This window comes from Balaenoptera borealis (assembly GCF_965194805.1).
Source record: "Balaenoptera borealis genome assembly, chromosome: 4".
NCBI lineage: Eukaryota > Metazoa > Chordata > Mammalia > Artiodactyla > Balaenopteridae > Balaenoptera > Balaenoptera borealis.
In genome coordinates, this window is record NC_138861.1 from 41,296,861 (window position 1) to 41,312,936 (window position 16,076).

A 16,076-nucleotide genomic window follows, 5' to 3' on the forward strand; every position below is an offset into this window, starting at 1 on the left:
GAAAAAAAAATGTTTCCTTCATTATTATATTATTATATTAGTAAAATTATTTATTAATGGGATGTATATGCATCTTGGGTACTGCACAAATTCTCAAATTTTGGAATCAGATTTCATAGCTCATCCTCATTTCCTGTTCCACACTGATTTTCACATGGTACTTGCTCTTTACCACAGTAAGCATTAAAAACTTAGCTGTGCAGGGATATGATATCACCAAAAGAAATGCAGAATAAATTAAAGTTGAAACTCGAGCTAGTACTTTGCACAGCGCCCCACATATGACAAGTATACTATGCTTCCCACAAAACTTTAAAATACCCTTTAGACGGACTCCTGTGACTTCCCTATGGTGCCTCTGGTTACTTTCACATACAGTTTAGTAAAGCAAGCTGTAAGCTGCCCCATGCACCACCCACCTATAAATCAAGCTCAACTAACACTGGTTAAGCAGGGAACAGCAAGTAAAGTACCTTGTATCCCAGGCCCAATTGATAAATAGCAAAAATCTGAGCTGCATTAAGAGCTTCACTAAAAAGGTAAACTGCAGTCATCTGACCACAGAATACCCTATTAGCATCTGCTGTTTCTGATGAGCCCAGGAAACACTTGTCAAAGGTCTGTGAAAGAAAACAGAAAAGTTTATTAGAGAAAAAACAAAAAATTATCTCCTCCAGAAATAATAACAAACTATACTGGTATAAATATTTTGCCCACTCTAAAATATAATCTGAATAGATTAAAATAATTCATTTAGCATTTCACTTCATTCATTCCCATTTGGTGTAGAGATCAGGAAAGACATCATAGAAAGGAGGTAAGACAAGTTTTCCAAAGCACAATAAACAAAACCTGATGACAAAGTGGATATAGGAAACAGAGCCAGAGAAATCATTATGGACTCTGAAGGATCATACTTGGTCAACCAAAGAACCAGACAGAAGAGCAGGCTTTGGAGCAATGAGGAAAATCATGAGTTAAATGTGGGACATATAATGAATGCATCTTTTCTGTAACTAATATGGATGAAGAAGCAATTGCCAACAGGGTTCTGTATGGTGAGAAGTTAAGACTGTAACTTTTTGTAGACATCAAGAAACAAATAATGGGTAAAGTCATGGAGTAGATGCAATCTCTCAAAAGGAATGTGTAAATCAAGAAAAACAGGTGTATGTTTTTCTTCTTCAGACAAAAAATTCCTCTTAATAACATCCAGGTTGCAAAGACCACATTTTAAAAACTCATGTATACAACAAGGAGGAAAAAAAGTATCCATATCTCTTTAAAAGTATCATTTTATACCATGAAACTATTAGGAAGGATGTTGAAAAATAAGTATGTGTTGACATTAAGGAATATAAAAAAATTTTTAACATTGGGGTTCTGAAGACAAACCACCTAGATCAAATCACTGCTTCCCACGCTGCCGATTTTGGCAAATTACTTAACCTCTCTGTGCTCAGTTTCACTGGTAAAATGAAGATTACAACAGTACTTATCTTGCAAGGTTGGGGCTTACAGAAAATAAAGGTATTTATTACAATGCCTGGAATACAATAAGTACTCAATAAAGATTAATGTAAGGGAAAAAAAAGGTTGAAAAGCAGTATACATATCTGATCCCTTTTTTATATTTAAAAAAATTAGAGTTAACATTTATTGAGCAATTATTCTGTACAAGACACTCTGCTAATGAATCTGTGAACAGTATCTCATTTAATCAACCTTCTGAGATACATACTATTTTACACCCATTTTTAGGTGGAGCAAACTTTGGCCTAATAGACTAAGTAAGGTCATACAGTCAGTAAGGGATTCAAACCTAAGTCTATCTTTTATAACAACCTGGGCTCTTAAGGTCAGCATTTCAAAATATGTAAATATGTATAGAATAAAGTATGAAAGGAGGACTTAATGGTAAATGAGTGTTACAAGCTTGTATTCATTTTCCTGATCTGTATTTTTCAAGATTTCTATTAAAAATGTAATTGGGGTGGGAGGGGGAGAACATTTGAATTTAACTCTAACCTATGGATCTCTTTTTGAATCTTGAAAATATTATAACATAATAGTTATCTATAGCAGCTATGAATTTTATGGAAAATTTATAAGCATGCATCATCTAACTCATTCATAAAAAATATCAGAAGCCTGTAGTAGAGCTCTCAGGTTTAATTTGATCAATGGACCAATGACACAAATACTTTCAAGATATACCCACTGTTACCTATGAATCTTCTCTACCCTTTCCAGAATAATTTTATAACAAGGACTAAGTAATATGTGCCATATTAGCACAGTTCTACTCTCTTAATATATTAACATGCTAGCCAAACTATGATTATAAAAATCCACCACTGTGGTATTCTAAAATTTATATTAAATATAAAATATATTTTTCTTATTTCACTGTAACTTTCTCAAACTACTTACATCACTGGTGTTGACAAACCATGTTATCTCTCCATAGGAAGCAAGCTCACCATTCACATAACATCGAAGCTCACTGTTCTTCCACCGGTTATAAATGTGCACTATAGTTACCATATACCACTGAATAAGCAGAACGGTTAAAAAAAAAAAAAGATAAAAATGATCTTTCCAATAACTCAACCACATTGATAATAACAAGTAAAAATTAAATGCTAAATTATAATTAAACCTAAAAATAAAATAAGACTACATTTATTAAATTCAGTATTCCACCTCTGGAACCATATTGATTCAAGGGAACTCTCAACAAATAACAGCTTCCCATGAAATTATTTTTCAAACTTTTTATTATGACAGTTTTCAAATATACCCCCAAAAGTAAAAAGTTTAGTACGAACTCTCTCACCATCTCACTTCCACAACTGTCAACATTTTGTCATATCTGTTCTATCTGTCTATTTACCTATCTACATATATATAGATGTACATTTTGTTAATAAACAGTTTATTAATCTCTAAATTTTAACATACAAAAGAAAATACATATTACTACTACCACTACTAAAATAACTGCCACTTATATTTTCCCCTTCTATTTCCTTTAAACTCTACAAATAACTAAATATTCACTCTTTTTATTATCCAAATCAGAGAGGTTAACAATTGTCCAGTGATTTACACTTCATTTTCTAAAACAGTATAAACACAGAGCTATGATTTACCACACATTATGTCAATAACACTAAAGCAAAGCATTCTGAAGGTTAGAATAGCTTGGTAACATAACTATGACTCAGTAAGATCACATACCTTTTGTGGCTTGAAATCAAATTTCACACAGTGTTGAAAGCCTTTTCCTTTTGACTTTACTGATGTTATAATTAAACATCCCCCAACAAAGTGTGCAGAATAACCAAGACCTTTGCTGGTTCTGAAACTATAAAATATAAGTTTTCATTTCATCTCCAAATATTCTTCTCATTTTCAAAGTAAAGTAACAACACTAAATTACAGAAATACATACCAATACAAATATGGTTTATCTTTATCCACATTGATGTTATTTACAGGATCCATTCTAAGCCAGGTATGAAATGTAAAACCATTCTGGTATGGCCATTTGGCTATAGGAGGTAATGCAATAGCCTAAACGAAAAAGCTTTGAGTTACTGACACAAAATGAAAAATTTTGTTACTGAAATCATGAAAATGAGACCTTACAATGCTATATATATTTCTACTAGATATTATTCTACATCATGATTAAAATATGCAGTAGTCTCTTTATCTGAAAGAAGACTTTAATAACTTCTAAATATTCCAAAATATATAGTAATGATGTTAATTAAACAATGGAAACATTCCAAATAACCTGTTTCATGCACTAATCATAAGTGCTTCATTTCTTACAATAAACATGTCCAAAGAAATTCCTATTAAAAGAGATAGGTACTGGGCTTCTCTGGTGGCGCAGTGGTTAAGAATCCACCTGCCAATGCAGGGGACACGGGTTTGATCCGTGGTCTGAGAATATCCCAAATGCCGCGGAGAGGCTAAGCCCATGCGCCACAACTACTGAGACTGTGCTCTAGAGCCCGTGAGCCACAACTATTGAGCCCACATGCCTAGAGCCCGTGCTCCACAACAAGAGAAGCCACTGCAATGAGAGGGCGGCGCACCACAAAGAAGAGTAGCCCCCACTCCACACAACTGGAGAAAGCTTGCCCGTAGAAATGAAGATCCAATGCAGCCAAAATTAAAATAAATTTTAAAAATTTAAAAGTAAAATTTAAAAAAAGAGGTAGGCAGTGATATCAAATTGGAAATTTGTTGCTGAAATGTTACATAAGGTAACAGAAGAGAGAAAGAGGGACAAGAAAGGAAAGAAAAAATTAAGGAAAAAGCCGGGAATATAATTTTTTTAACAGCAAATATAAAGCGGAAGAGGATTCGTTCATAACTTTTTTCATAACATTTTAAAATTATATTCATAAGTCACTATATAAATGATTTTACCACTTGGCTTAAATTTTTATTTAAAACATCATAGTACATACTGTAAGGGCCCCCAAATCTCCAAAACAAACTTGAGAAAGAAGAACAAAGTTGTAAAACCCATACTCCCAAATTTAAAACATACAACACAAAGATACAGTAATGAACATTTTACCATATTGGCATAAAGATAGAGATAAAGATCAATGGACTAGAACTGAGGGCCCAGAAATAAACCCTTATATTTGTGGTCTTGATTTTCAACAAGAGTGTCAAGGCAGTTCAATGAGGAAAGAATAGTGTTTTCAACAAATTTGCTAAGAAAACTAATATTTACAAGCAAAGGTATGAAGCTGACCACTTCCTTACATGTCACACAAAAAATTAACCCCAAATCGATGATAGACCTAAATGTGAGAGCTAAAAATATAAAACTCTAATAAGAAAAAATAGGGTTAAATCTTCGTGACACTGAGTTAGATAAATCCTTCTTAATTAGGCAATGAAAGAAAAAATATATGAATTGGACTTCATTAAAATTAAAAATTTTGGCTTTAAAGGATACCAGCAAGAAAGTGAAAAGACAAGCCAAAAGAATAGGAGAAAATATTTAAAAGTTATTTATCTGATAAGAAACTTATATCCAGAAGAATATATACAGAATTCTTGAGAGGGCAGACAGCAGAAGCAAGAAGAACTACAATCCTGCAGCCTGCAGAACAAAAACCACATTCACAGAAAGATAGACACGATGAAAAGGCAGAGGGCTATATACCAGATGAAGGAACAAGAAAAAACCCCAGAAAAACAACTAAATGAAGGGAGATAGGCAACTTTCCAGAAAAAGAATTCAGAATAATGATAGGGAAGATGATCCAGGACCTCGGAAAAAGAATGGAGGCAAATATCGAGAAGATGCAAGAAATGTTTAACAAAGACCTAGAAGAATTGAAGAACAAACAAACAGAGATGAACAATACAATAACTAAAATGAAAACTACACTAGAAGGAATCAATAGCAGAATAACTGAGGCAGAAGAACGGATAAGTGACCTGGAAGACAGAATGGTGGAATTCACTGCTGTGGAACAGACTAAAGAAAAAAGATTGAAAAGAAATGAAGACAGCCTAAGAGACCTCTGGAGCAACATTAAATACAACAACATTCGCATTATAGGGGTCCCAGAAGGAGAAGTGAGAGAGAAAGGACCAGAGAAAATATCTGAAGAGATTATAGTTGAAAACTTCCCTAACATGGGAAATGAAATAGCCACCCAAGTCATGGAAGCGCAGTGAGTCCCATACAGGATAAACCCAAGGAGAAACACGCCGAGACACACAGTAATCAAATTGGCAAAAATTGAAGACAAAGAAAAATTATTGAAAGCAGCAAGGGAAAAACGACAAATAACATACAAGGGAACTCCCATAAGGTTAACAGTTGATTTCTCAGCAGAAACTCTGCAAGCCAGAAGGGAGTGGCATGATATACTTAAAGTGATGAAAGGGAAGAACCTACAACCAAGATTACTCTACCCGGCAAGGATCTCATTCAGATTCGATGGAAAATCAAAAGCTTTACAGACAAGCAAAAGCTAAGAGAATTCAGCACCACCAAACCAGCTCTACAACAAATGCTAAAGGAACTTCTCTAAGTGGGAAACACAAGAGAAGAAAAGGACCTAATAAAACAAACCCAAAACAATTAAGAAAATGGTCATAGGAACATACATATCGATAATTACCTTAAATGTGAATGGATTAAATGCTCCAAGCAAAAGACACAGGCTTGCTGAATGGATACAAAAACAAGACCCATATATATGCTGTCTACAAGAGACCCACTTCAGACCTAGGGACACATACAGACTGAAAGTGAGGGGATGGAAAAAGATACTACATGCAAATGGAAATCAAAAGAAAGCTGGAGTAGCAGTACTCATATCAGATAAAATAGACTTTAAGATAAAGAATGTTACAAGAGACAAGGAAGGCCACTACATAATGATCAAGGGATCAATCCAAGAAGAAGATATAACAGTTATAAATATATATGCACCCAACATAGGAGCATCTCAATATACAAGGCAACTGCTAACAGCTATAAAAGAGAAATCGACACTAACACAAGAATAGTGGGGGAGTTTAACACCTCACTTACACCAATGGACAGATCATCCAAAATGAAAATAAATAAGGAAACAGAAGCTTTAAATGACACAATAGACCAGATAGACTTAAATGATATTTATAGGACATTCCATCCAAAAACAGCAGATTACACTTTCTTCTCAAGTGTGCACGGAACATTCTCCAGGATAGATCACACATCTTGGGTCTCAAATCAAGGCTCAGTAAATCTAAGAAAACTGAAATCATATCAAGCATCTTTTCTGACCACAACGCTATGAGATTAGAAATGAATTACAGGGGAAAAAATGTAAAAAACACAAACGCATGGAGGCTAAACAACACATTTCTAAATAACCAAGAGATCAATGAAGAAATCAAAGAGGAAGTCAAAAATACCTACAGGGCTTCCCTGGTGGTGCAGTGGTTGAGAATCTACCTGCCAATGCAGGGGACACGGGTTCGAGCCCTGGTCTGGGAGGATCCCACATGCCGCGGAGCAACTAGGCCCGTGAGCCACAACTACTGAGCCTGCACGTCTGGAGCCTGTGCTCCACAATAAGAGAGGCCGCAATAGTGAGAGGCCGGCGCACCGCGATGAAGAGTGGCCCCCGCTTGCTGCAACTAGAGAAAGCCCTCACACAGAAATGAAGACCCAACACAGCCAAAAATAAATAAATAAATAAATATTTATAAAATAAAAAAATAAATAAAAAATAAAAAACCTACAGACAAATGACAATGAAAACATGACGATCCAAAACCTATGGGATGCAGCAAAAGCACTTCTAAGAGGGAAGTTTACAGCAATAAAATCCTACCTCAAGAAACAAGAAACATCTCAAATAAACAACCTAGCCTTACAGCTAAAGCAATTAGAGAAAGAAGAACAAAAAAAAAACCCCAAAGTTAGCAGAAGGAAAGAAATCATAAAGGGCAGATCAGAAATAAATGAAAAAGAAATGAAGGAAACAATTGCAAACATCAATAAAACTAAAAGCTGCTTCTTTGAGAAGACAAACAAAATTGATAAACCATTAGCCAGACTCATCAAGAAAAAAAGGAAGACTCAAATCAATAAAATGAGAAATGAAAAAGGAGAAGTAACAACTGACACTGCAGAAATACAAAGGATCATGAGAGATTACTACAAGCAATTCTATGCCAATAAAATGGACAACCTGGAAGAAATGGACAAATTCTTAGAAAAGCACAACCTTCCAAGACTCAACCAGGAAGGAATAGAAAATATACACAGACCAATCACAAGCACTGAAATTGAGACTGTGATTTAAAATCTTTCAACAAACAAAAGCCCAGGACCAGATGGCTTCACAGGTGAATTTTATCAAACATTAAGAGAAGAGCTAACACCTATCCTTCTCAAACTCTTCCAAAATATAGCAGAGGGACTCATTCTACGAGGCCACCATCACCCTGATACCAAAACCAGACAAAGATGTCACAAAGAAGGAAAACTACAGTCCAATATCACTGATGAACATAGATGCAAAAATCCTCAACAAAATACTAGCAAACAGAATCCAACAGCACATTAAATGGATCACACACCATGATGAAGTTGGGTTTATCCCAAGAATGCAAGGATTCTTCAGTATAATCAAATGAATCAATGTGATACACCATATTAACAAATTGAAGAATAAAAACCATATGATTACCTCAATAGATGCAGAAAAAGCTTTTGACAAAATTCAACACCCATTTATGATAAAAACCTTCCAGAAAGTGGGCATAGAGGGAACCTACTTCCACATAATAAAGGCCATATAAGACAAACCCACAGCAAACATCATTCTCAATGGTGAAAAACTGAAACAATTTCCTCTAACATCAGGAAGAAGACAAGGATGTCCACTCTCACCACTATTATTCAACATACTTTTGGAAGTCCTAGCCATGGCAATCAGAGAAGAAAAAGAAATAAAAGGAATACAAATTGGAAAAGAAGAGGTAAAACTGTCACTGTTTGCAGATGACATGATACTATACATAGAGAATCCTAAAACTGCCACCAGAAAACTACTAGAGCTAATCAATGAATTTAGTAAAGTTGCAGGACACAAAATTAATGCACAGAAATCTCTTGCATTCCTATACACTCATGATGAAAAATCTGAAAGAGAAATTAAGGAAACACTCCCATTTACCACTGCAACAAAAAGAATAAAATACCTAGGAATAAACCTACCTAGGGAGACAAAAGACCTGTATGCAGGAAACTATAAGACACTGATGACAGAAATTAAAGATGATACCAACAGATGGAGAGATATACCATGTTCTTGGATTGGAAGAATCAATATTTTGAAAATGACTATACTACCCAAAGCAATCTACAGATTCAATGCAATCCCTATCAAATAACCAATGGTATTTTTTATAGAACTAGAACAAAAAATCTTAAAATTTGTTTGGAGACACAAAAGACCCCGAATAGCCAAAGCAGTCTTGAGGGAAAAAAACGGAGTGGGAGGAATCAGACTCCCTGACTTCAGACTATACTACCAAGCTACAGTAATCAAGACAATATGGTACTGGCACAAAAACAGAAACATAGATCAATGGAACAAGATAGAAAGCCCAGAGATAAACCCACGCACCTATGGTCTACTAATCTATGACAAAGGAGGCAAGGATATACAATGGAGAAAAGACAGTCTCTTCAATAAGTGGTGCTGGGAAAACTGGACAGCTACATATAAAAGAATGAAATTAGAACACTCCCTAACACCATACACAAAAATAAACTCAAAATGGATTAGAGACCCAAATGTAAGACCAGACACTATAAAACTCTTAGAGGAAAACATAGGAAGAACACTCTTTGACATAAATCACAGCAAGATCTTTTTTGATCCACCTCCTAGAGTAATGGAAATAAAAACAAAACTAAACTAATGGGACCTAATGAAACTTCAAAGCTTTTGCACAGCAAAGGAAACCATAAACAAGACAAAAAGATAACCCTCAGAATGGGAGAAAATATTTGCAAACGAATCAATGGATAAAGGATTAATCTCCAAAGTATATAAACAGCTCATGCAGCTCAATATTAAAGAAACAAACAACCCAATCCAAAAATGGGCAGAAGACCTAAATAGACATTTCTCCAAAGAAGACATACAGATGGCCAAGAAGCACATGAAAAGATGCTCAACATCACTAATTATTAGAGAAATGCAAATCAAAACTACAATGAGGTATCACCTCACACCAGTTAGAATGGGCATCATCAGAAAATCTGCAAACAACAAATGCTGGAGAGAGTGTGGAGAAAAGGGAACCCTCTTGCACTCTTGGTGGGAATGTAAATTGATACAGCCACTATGGAGAACAGTATGGAGGTTCCTTAAAAAACTAAAAATAGAATTACCATATGATCCAGCAATCCCACTACTGGGCATATACCCAGAGAAAACCATAATTCAAAAAGATGCATGCATCCCAATGTTCATTGCAGCACTATTTACAATAGCCAGGTCATGGAAGCAACCTAAATGCCCATCGACAGACGAATGGAAAAAGAAGTTGTGGTACATATATACAATGGAATATTACTCAGCCATAAAAAGGAACGAAATTGGGTCATTTGTTGAAACGTGGATGGATGTAGAGACTGTCATACAGAGTGAAGTAAGTCAGAAAGAGAAAAACAAATATCGTATATTAACGCATTTATGTGGAACCTAGAAAAATGGTACAGATGAACCGGTTTGCAGGGCAGAAGCTGAGACACAGATGTAGAGAACAAATGTATGGACACCAAGGGGGGAAAGCTGCGGAGGGGTGGGGATGGCGGTGTGCTGAATTGGGCAATTGGGATTGACATGTATACACTGATGCGTATAAAATTGATGACTAATAAGAACCTGCTGTATAAAAAAATAAATAAAATTAAATTGAATTTTTTTTTTAAAAAGAATTCTTACAATTCAATAATAAATAGAAAAATGCAATTTTTAAATGGGCAAAAGATCTGAACGAACATGTCTCTGAAGAAGATATGCAAATGGCCATAAGGACGTGGAATGATGCTCAGCATCATCAGTCACGAAGGAAATGCATATCAAAACCACAGTGAGATTTTACTTAACACCCACTAGGATGGCTATAATCAAACAGACAGACATTAACAAGTGTTGGCAAGCAAGTGGAGAAACTTGAATCCTCCCAAATTGCTGATGGCATTATAAAATAAATATAGCCACTTTGGAAAACAAACTGGGAGTCCCTCAAATGGCTGAACATAGACAATATGACTCAGCAATTCCACTCCTTCCTTTCCAAGAGAAATGAAAACATAAGTCCACATAAAAACTTGCACATAAAAGCCCATAAAGCATTCCCAAAAAGTGGAATCAACTCAAATATCCACTAATTAAAGAATAATTAAACAAAATGTGCTATATTCTTTCAATATTAGTCAGCCATTAAAAGTAATGAAGCAGTGATACACACTACATGAATCGATCTTGAAAACAGTAGTGGTAAGTAGAAAAGCCAATCACAAAAGTCCAGACATCAGATGATTCCACGTGCATGAATTGTCCAGAATAGACAAATCCATATAGACAGAAAGTAGAACAGCAGTTGCCTAGGCCTGGGAGTTTGCAGTGAAATGTGCAATGACTGCTAAGGAGTGCAGGGTTTCTTCTGGGCGTGATGAAAAGTTCTAAAATTGATTGTGATAATGGTTGCACAGCTTGGTGAACACACTTAACCATTCACTGCACACTTTAAATGAATGAATCGTGTGATATGGGGATTGTAACTCAATAAAGCTGTTAAAAAAAGATCATACTACAAAGTTTTCGTTTTCTTGTTATTTATAATTTACAATAATTATTGTTACTTATAATTTACAATTTCTTGTTATTATAATTTACGTAGGCATTTATGTCGACATCATACATACACATATATTCTTTTATATGTATAAGATATTCCATAAAAAATGAAAAAATCATTGAGCCAAATTTATGTAATAACACAATTGAGACTTCAAGAGGCTGATTTAAAATGAATGTTGGGGACTACTCTGGTGGCGCAGTGGTTAAGACTGCAAGCTCCCAATGCAGGGGGCCCGGTTCAATCCCTGGCCAGGGAATTAGATCCCACATGCATGACGCAACTAAGAGTTCACATGCCACAACTAAGGAACCAGCAAGCTGCAACTAAGGAGCCTGACTGCCGCAACTAAGGATCCCACGTGCCGCAACTGAGAAGCCCACCTGCCACAACTAAGAGCCAGCGCAACCAAATAAACAAATAAAATAAAATAAAGTAAAATAAAATGAATGTTGCACTAAGAAAAAAAAATAAAAGAATACATATTCACTGTATACATACGCTCTCTCTCACTGAAACATGAGAGTAGAGGATGTGAAAGCTTTGTAAAAATAATTTACCTATAAATACTTTAACTTCCCTTTAAAAGCTATGTTAGAGGGAAAAAATGAGTCACTGAATATATTTAAAACACCTTTTCTCTGAAAGTTCCAAAAGCTGTGTAGTTGAACTACCCCACTTTCAAGATACATATAAGTAAATGGAGTGAACACATTACAATCTCAAAGAATTATAAATAATAAAGTTATAACATGCGTGAAAAAGAGATTAATCTCATGAGAATACTTTACTTTTTAAAGGGAACCCTCTTGCACTGTTGGTGGGAATGTAAATAGATACAGCCACTATGGAGAACAGTATGGAGGTTCCTTAAAAAACTAAAAATAGAACTACCATAAGACCCAGCAATCCCACTACTGGGCATATATCCTGAGAAAACCATATTTAAAAAAGAGACATGTCCCACAATGTTCACTGCAGCACTATTTACAACAGTCAGGACATGGAAGCAACCTAAGTGTCCATCGAAAGATGAATGGATAAAGTAGATGTTGCACATATATACAATGGAATATTACTCAGCGATAAAAAGAAATGAAATTGAGTTATTTGTAGTGAGGTGGATGGACCTAGAGTCTGTCACACAGAGTGAAGTAAGTCAGAAAGAGAAAAACAAATACCATATGCTAACACATATATATGGAATCTAAAAAAAAAAAAAGGTTCTGAAGAACCTGGGGGCAGGACAGAAATAAAGACACAGACATAGAGAATGGACTTGAGGACACAGGGAGGGGGAAGGGTAAGCTGGGACAAAGTGAGAGAGTAGCACTGACATATATACACTACCAAATGTAAAATAGATAGCTAGTGGGAAGCAGCCACATAGCACAGGGAGATCAGCTTGGTGCTTAGTGACCACCTAGAGGGGTGGGATAGGGAGGGTGGGAGGGAGGCATAAGAGGGAGGGGATATGGGGGTATATGTATACATATAGCTGATTCACTTTGCTATAAAGCAGAAACTAACACAACATTGTAAAGCAATTATACTCCAATAAAGGTGTTAAAAAAAAACCTATATATTTAAATATATATATATTTAAAGGGTGGATCTGGATAAGTTTTTTCTTATTTATTTATTTATTATTATTTATTTATTTATGACTGCATTGGGTCTTTGTTGCTGCGCATGGGCTTTCTCTAGTTGCAGCAAGCGGGGGCTACTCTTCATTGTGGTGCGTGGGCTTCTCATTGCAGTGTCTTCTCTTGTTGCAGAGCACAGGCTACAGGCACGCGGGTTTGGTAGCTGTGGCTTGCGGGCTCTAGAGCGCAGGCTCAGTAGTTGTGGTGCATGGGCTTAGTGGCTCTGCGGCATGTGGGATCTTCCCACACCAGGGCTCGAACCTGTGTCACCTGGCAGGCAGATTCTTAACCACTGCACCACCAGGGAAGTCCCAAGAATACTTCTTTATGTTGGAGACAAACGATAAGCTCAATGCCAACAGAGTACAATTATTCTAGAAAGCTTCAAATCTAAAATGGTTATTAAGGAAAAATTATATAGAAAAAAATAATATGAGCAATAAAACTTGCCAAAGAAAACTGTGTATTTTGTGTGAAGCATTCAAATATCACAAATATCCTTTCAAAACACTCTCTTCTTTCTGCAGGTATTGCCTGGCTATATAGGGGCCACAAGCAAGTAGGATATTATGAGAACAAAAGTAAAAAATGAATAAAAGGTAACCTCAGAAGAAGAATAGGCTGAAATATCTTCAAAAAATGTACGCTTGTAACAGGCAAACCAATGTAATAATGAGGAGGTAAAAAAGCTTCCATAAATAACACATATACATTATATAATGTAATCCTATAATATTTTGAAACATTACAGATACTGCCATACGTAACTGTCTTATTTATAAACTGATCAACAGATTACAAGAATGCTGAGATTGATATTATATGGAAACACACAGGTTAGAAAAACTTGCCTAGAAAGTTTCCAAGAGTAACTCTCAGGTGCAAAAGAAACAGGAATCAGGAAATGTAAGGCTAAAGAAAGATTTTCAGAAAGATAAAACTGAAAGTGTTACACATAAATTTCTTTTTTTTTTTTTAATCTTTATTGGAGTATAATGGCTTTACAATGGTGTGTTAGTTTCTGCTGTATAACAAAGTGAATCAGCTATACGTATACATATATCCCCATATCCCCTCCCTCTTGTGTCTCCCTCCCACCCTCCCTATCCCACCCCTCTAGGTGGTCACTAAGCACCAAGCTGATCTCCCTGTGCTATGCGGCTGCTTCCCACTAGCTATCTAGTTTACATATGGTAGTATATATATATGTCCATGCCACTCTCTCACTTCATCCCAGCTTACCCTTCCCCCTCCCCATGTCCTCAAGTCCATAAATTTCTATTTGAGAATGCAGAGATAAAATTCATAAGACAAAATGGCTTATCAACATAAGAATTGGGTTCTTATTCCACTGAGGCCCCAAGGGGTGAGTGGACAGCTTTCTTAACTTCTTAGAGCCTCTATTTCTTCACCTCTAAAACAGTCAGGAAAAAGTAACATGCACAATTGCTGTAAAGATTAAGTTAGGCTGCGCAAAGAAGTTTCTACCTAACACAGAACCTGTCAGGAGTGTTTACAGGGCCATACTTTCAGGAAGCAAAAGAAAGAAAAAAGAACTTCAAGCGATTTTCTCGTTAAGATTTACTTACTGCAGCACTCTTTCCTGGAAAGTTGAAAAAGGCATCGGGACCATACTTCTGTGGCATGTGCTTTAACACAGACAGCAACTTTCCAGCATGTGGAGGCTATGAAAATAATCAACAATTCATTAACCACATTATTCACCATAAAACAAAAAAACCTACTTTTAGTACAGACATACTTTAATATACCCCCAAATAACTAAATAATTCTGTAAGCTAAAAAGCATATAAAATAACCAAAGGAAGGTTATTTTCAACTACCTTAAAGAAATAAACAATGCACTCTATGCCACTTTTTTTTATGAGGCGTTGGATAAATATGAGCCAACAGCATTTGACACATAACTCTTCTCCACACTACAGCAAAAATGACCTTTTAAAATTACGAACTACATCAACCCACTACCCATCCCTTTTTAAAGCACTTTTTAATTTCACCAAAAAATAATGCTTACCAAGTCCCACTGTTAAAGGCACTTTAAAAACAATAAAATATTTTAGCCTCATAACTACACTAGGGGTTATTATCACTCCATTTTACAAAGGAGGAATCTGAGGCAGAGGAACACGTCCAAGGTCATACAGGTAGTAAGTGACAAGGATAGGATCAGAACTCGGTCTGACTCCAGAGTCCATGCTTTTAATTACTACACTTTCACTGTTACATTATTCTATCTCTCCTATAGCTTCCCACTGTTTTTAAAATAAAGACCAAAATCCCTAACATGGCCCACAAGATACTTTACATATCTCCTTAACCTCTTTTGCCTCTCTCTGCACTCTATCTACAATGCCTTCTCTGTCTTCTTCCCATAATAGGGCCTGAGCACAAGCTATTCCTTCTGCTTAAAATGTTCTCACTAGGCCTATTCTCCCCTCCCCACCCTCCTCCGCCTTAACTAAATAAATCTTACCCATCCACTGAAGTTCATCTTAATGGTCACTTCTCAGGGCAGTCTTCCCTGACCTCTAAGAATGGATCAAATCTCCCTATCACATTTCATTCTACAATATATCTCTACTATACAGCATGTATAGAAGTTGTAACATTACATTTATTTGATTAATGCCTCTGACCCACAAGTCTCCTCTAATACATTAAACAACCAACAGCTAAAACGAAAAGGCACATTTACATTTAGGAAAAGCAAAGGACAATCAGATATACCTTATCATTTCAATCAGTTTACAAGCAAATACGATAAAGTGTAGTACATTCCTCTTAAAAGTTAAAAGTTCAAAACAGTGTCAAACTACAAGTGAAATCACTGGCTTGCCTTCATCTTATCTGGTAGCTGCTCTAAATTATCATTAATAACTATCTAAAAGAGTTTGGCAATCTTTTACCTAAATGTTAAGTGGAAAGCTTCATTCATAAGTGATCAAGAAATTTTCAATTAACCACCCTGTTCAATTA

At 35.7% G+C, this 16,076-nt stretch overlaps 1 protein-coding gene across 5 annotated transcripts in view; it reads right to left on the bottom strand.

The window, feature by feature from the left end:
* Positions 1-16,076, bottom strand: part of LRBA (LPS responsive beige-like anchor protein) — a 735,668-nt gene that overhangs the window by 635,778 nt on the left and 83,814 nt on the right. For all 5 annotated transcript variants that reach the window (XM_082388949.1, XM_082388950.1, XM_082388948.1 and 2 more), the window contains exons 5-9: positions 14,666-14,761; positions 3,458-3,579; positions 3,244-3,370; positions 2,434-2,553; positions 474-620 (exon numbers count right to left, since the gene is read on the bottom strand). In XM_082388949.1, coding sequence (XP_082245075.1) covers positions 474-620; positions 2,434-2,553; positions 3,244-3,370; positions 3,458-3,579; positions 14,666-14,761 — 612 coding nt within the window. The remainder of the gene's footprint in view (positions 1-473; positions 621-2,433; positions 2,554-3,243; positions 3,371-3,457; positions 3,580-14,665; positions 14,762-16,076) is intronic.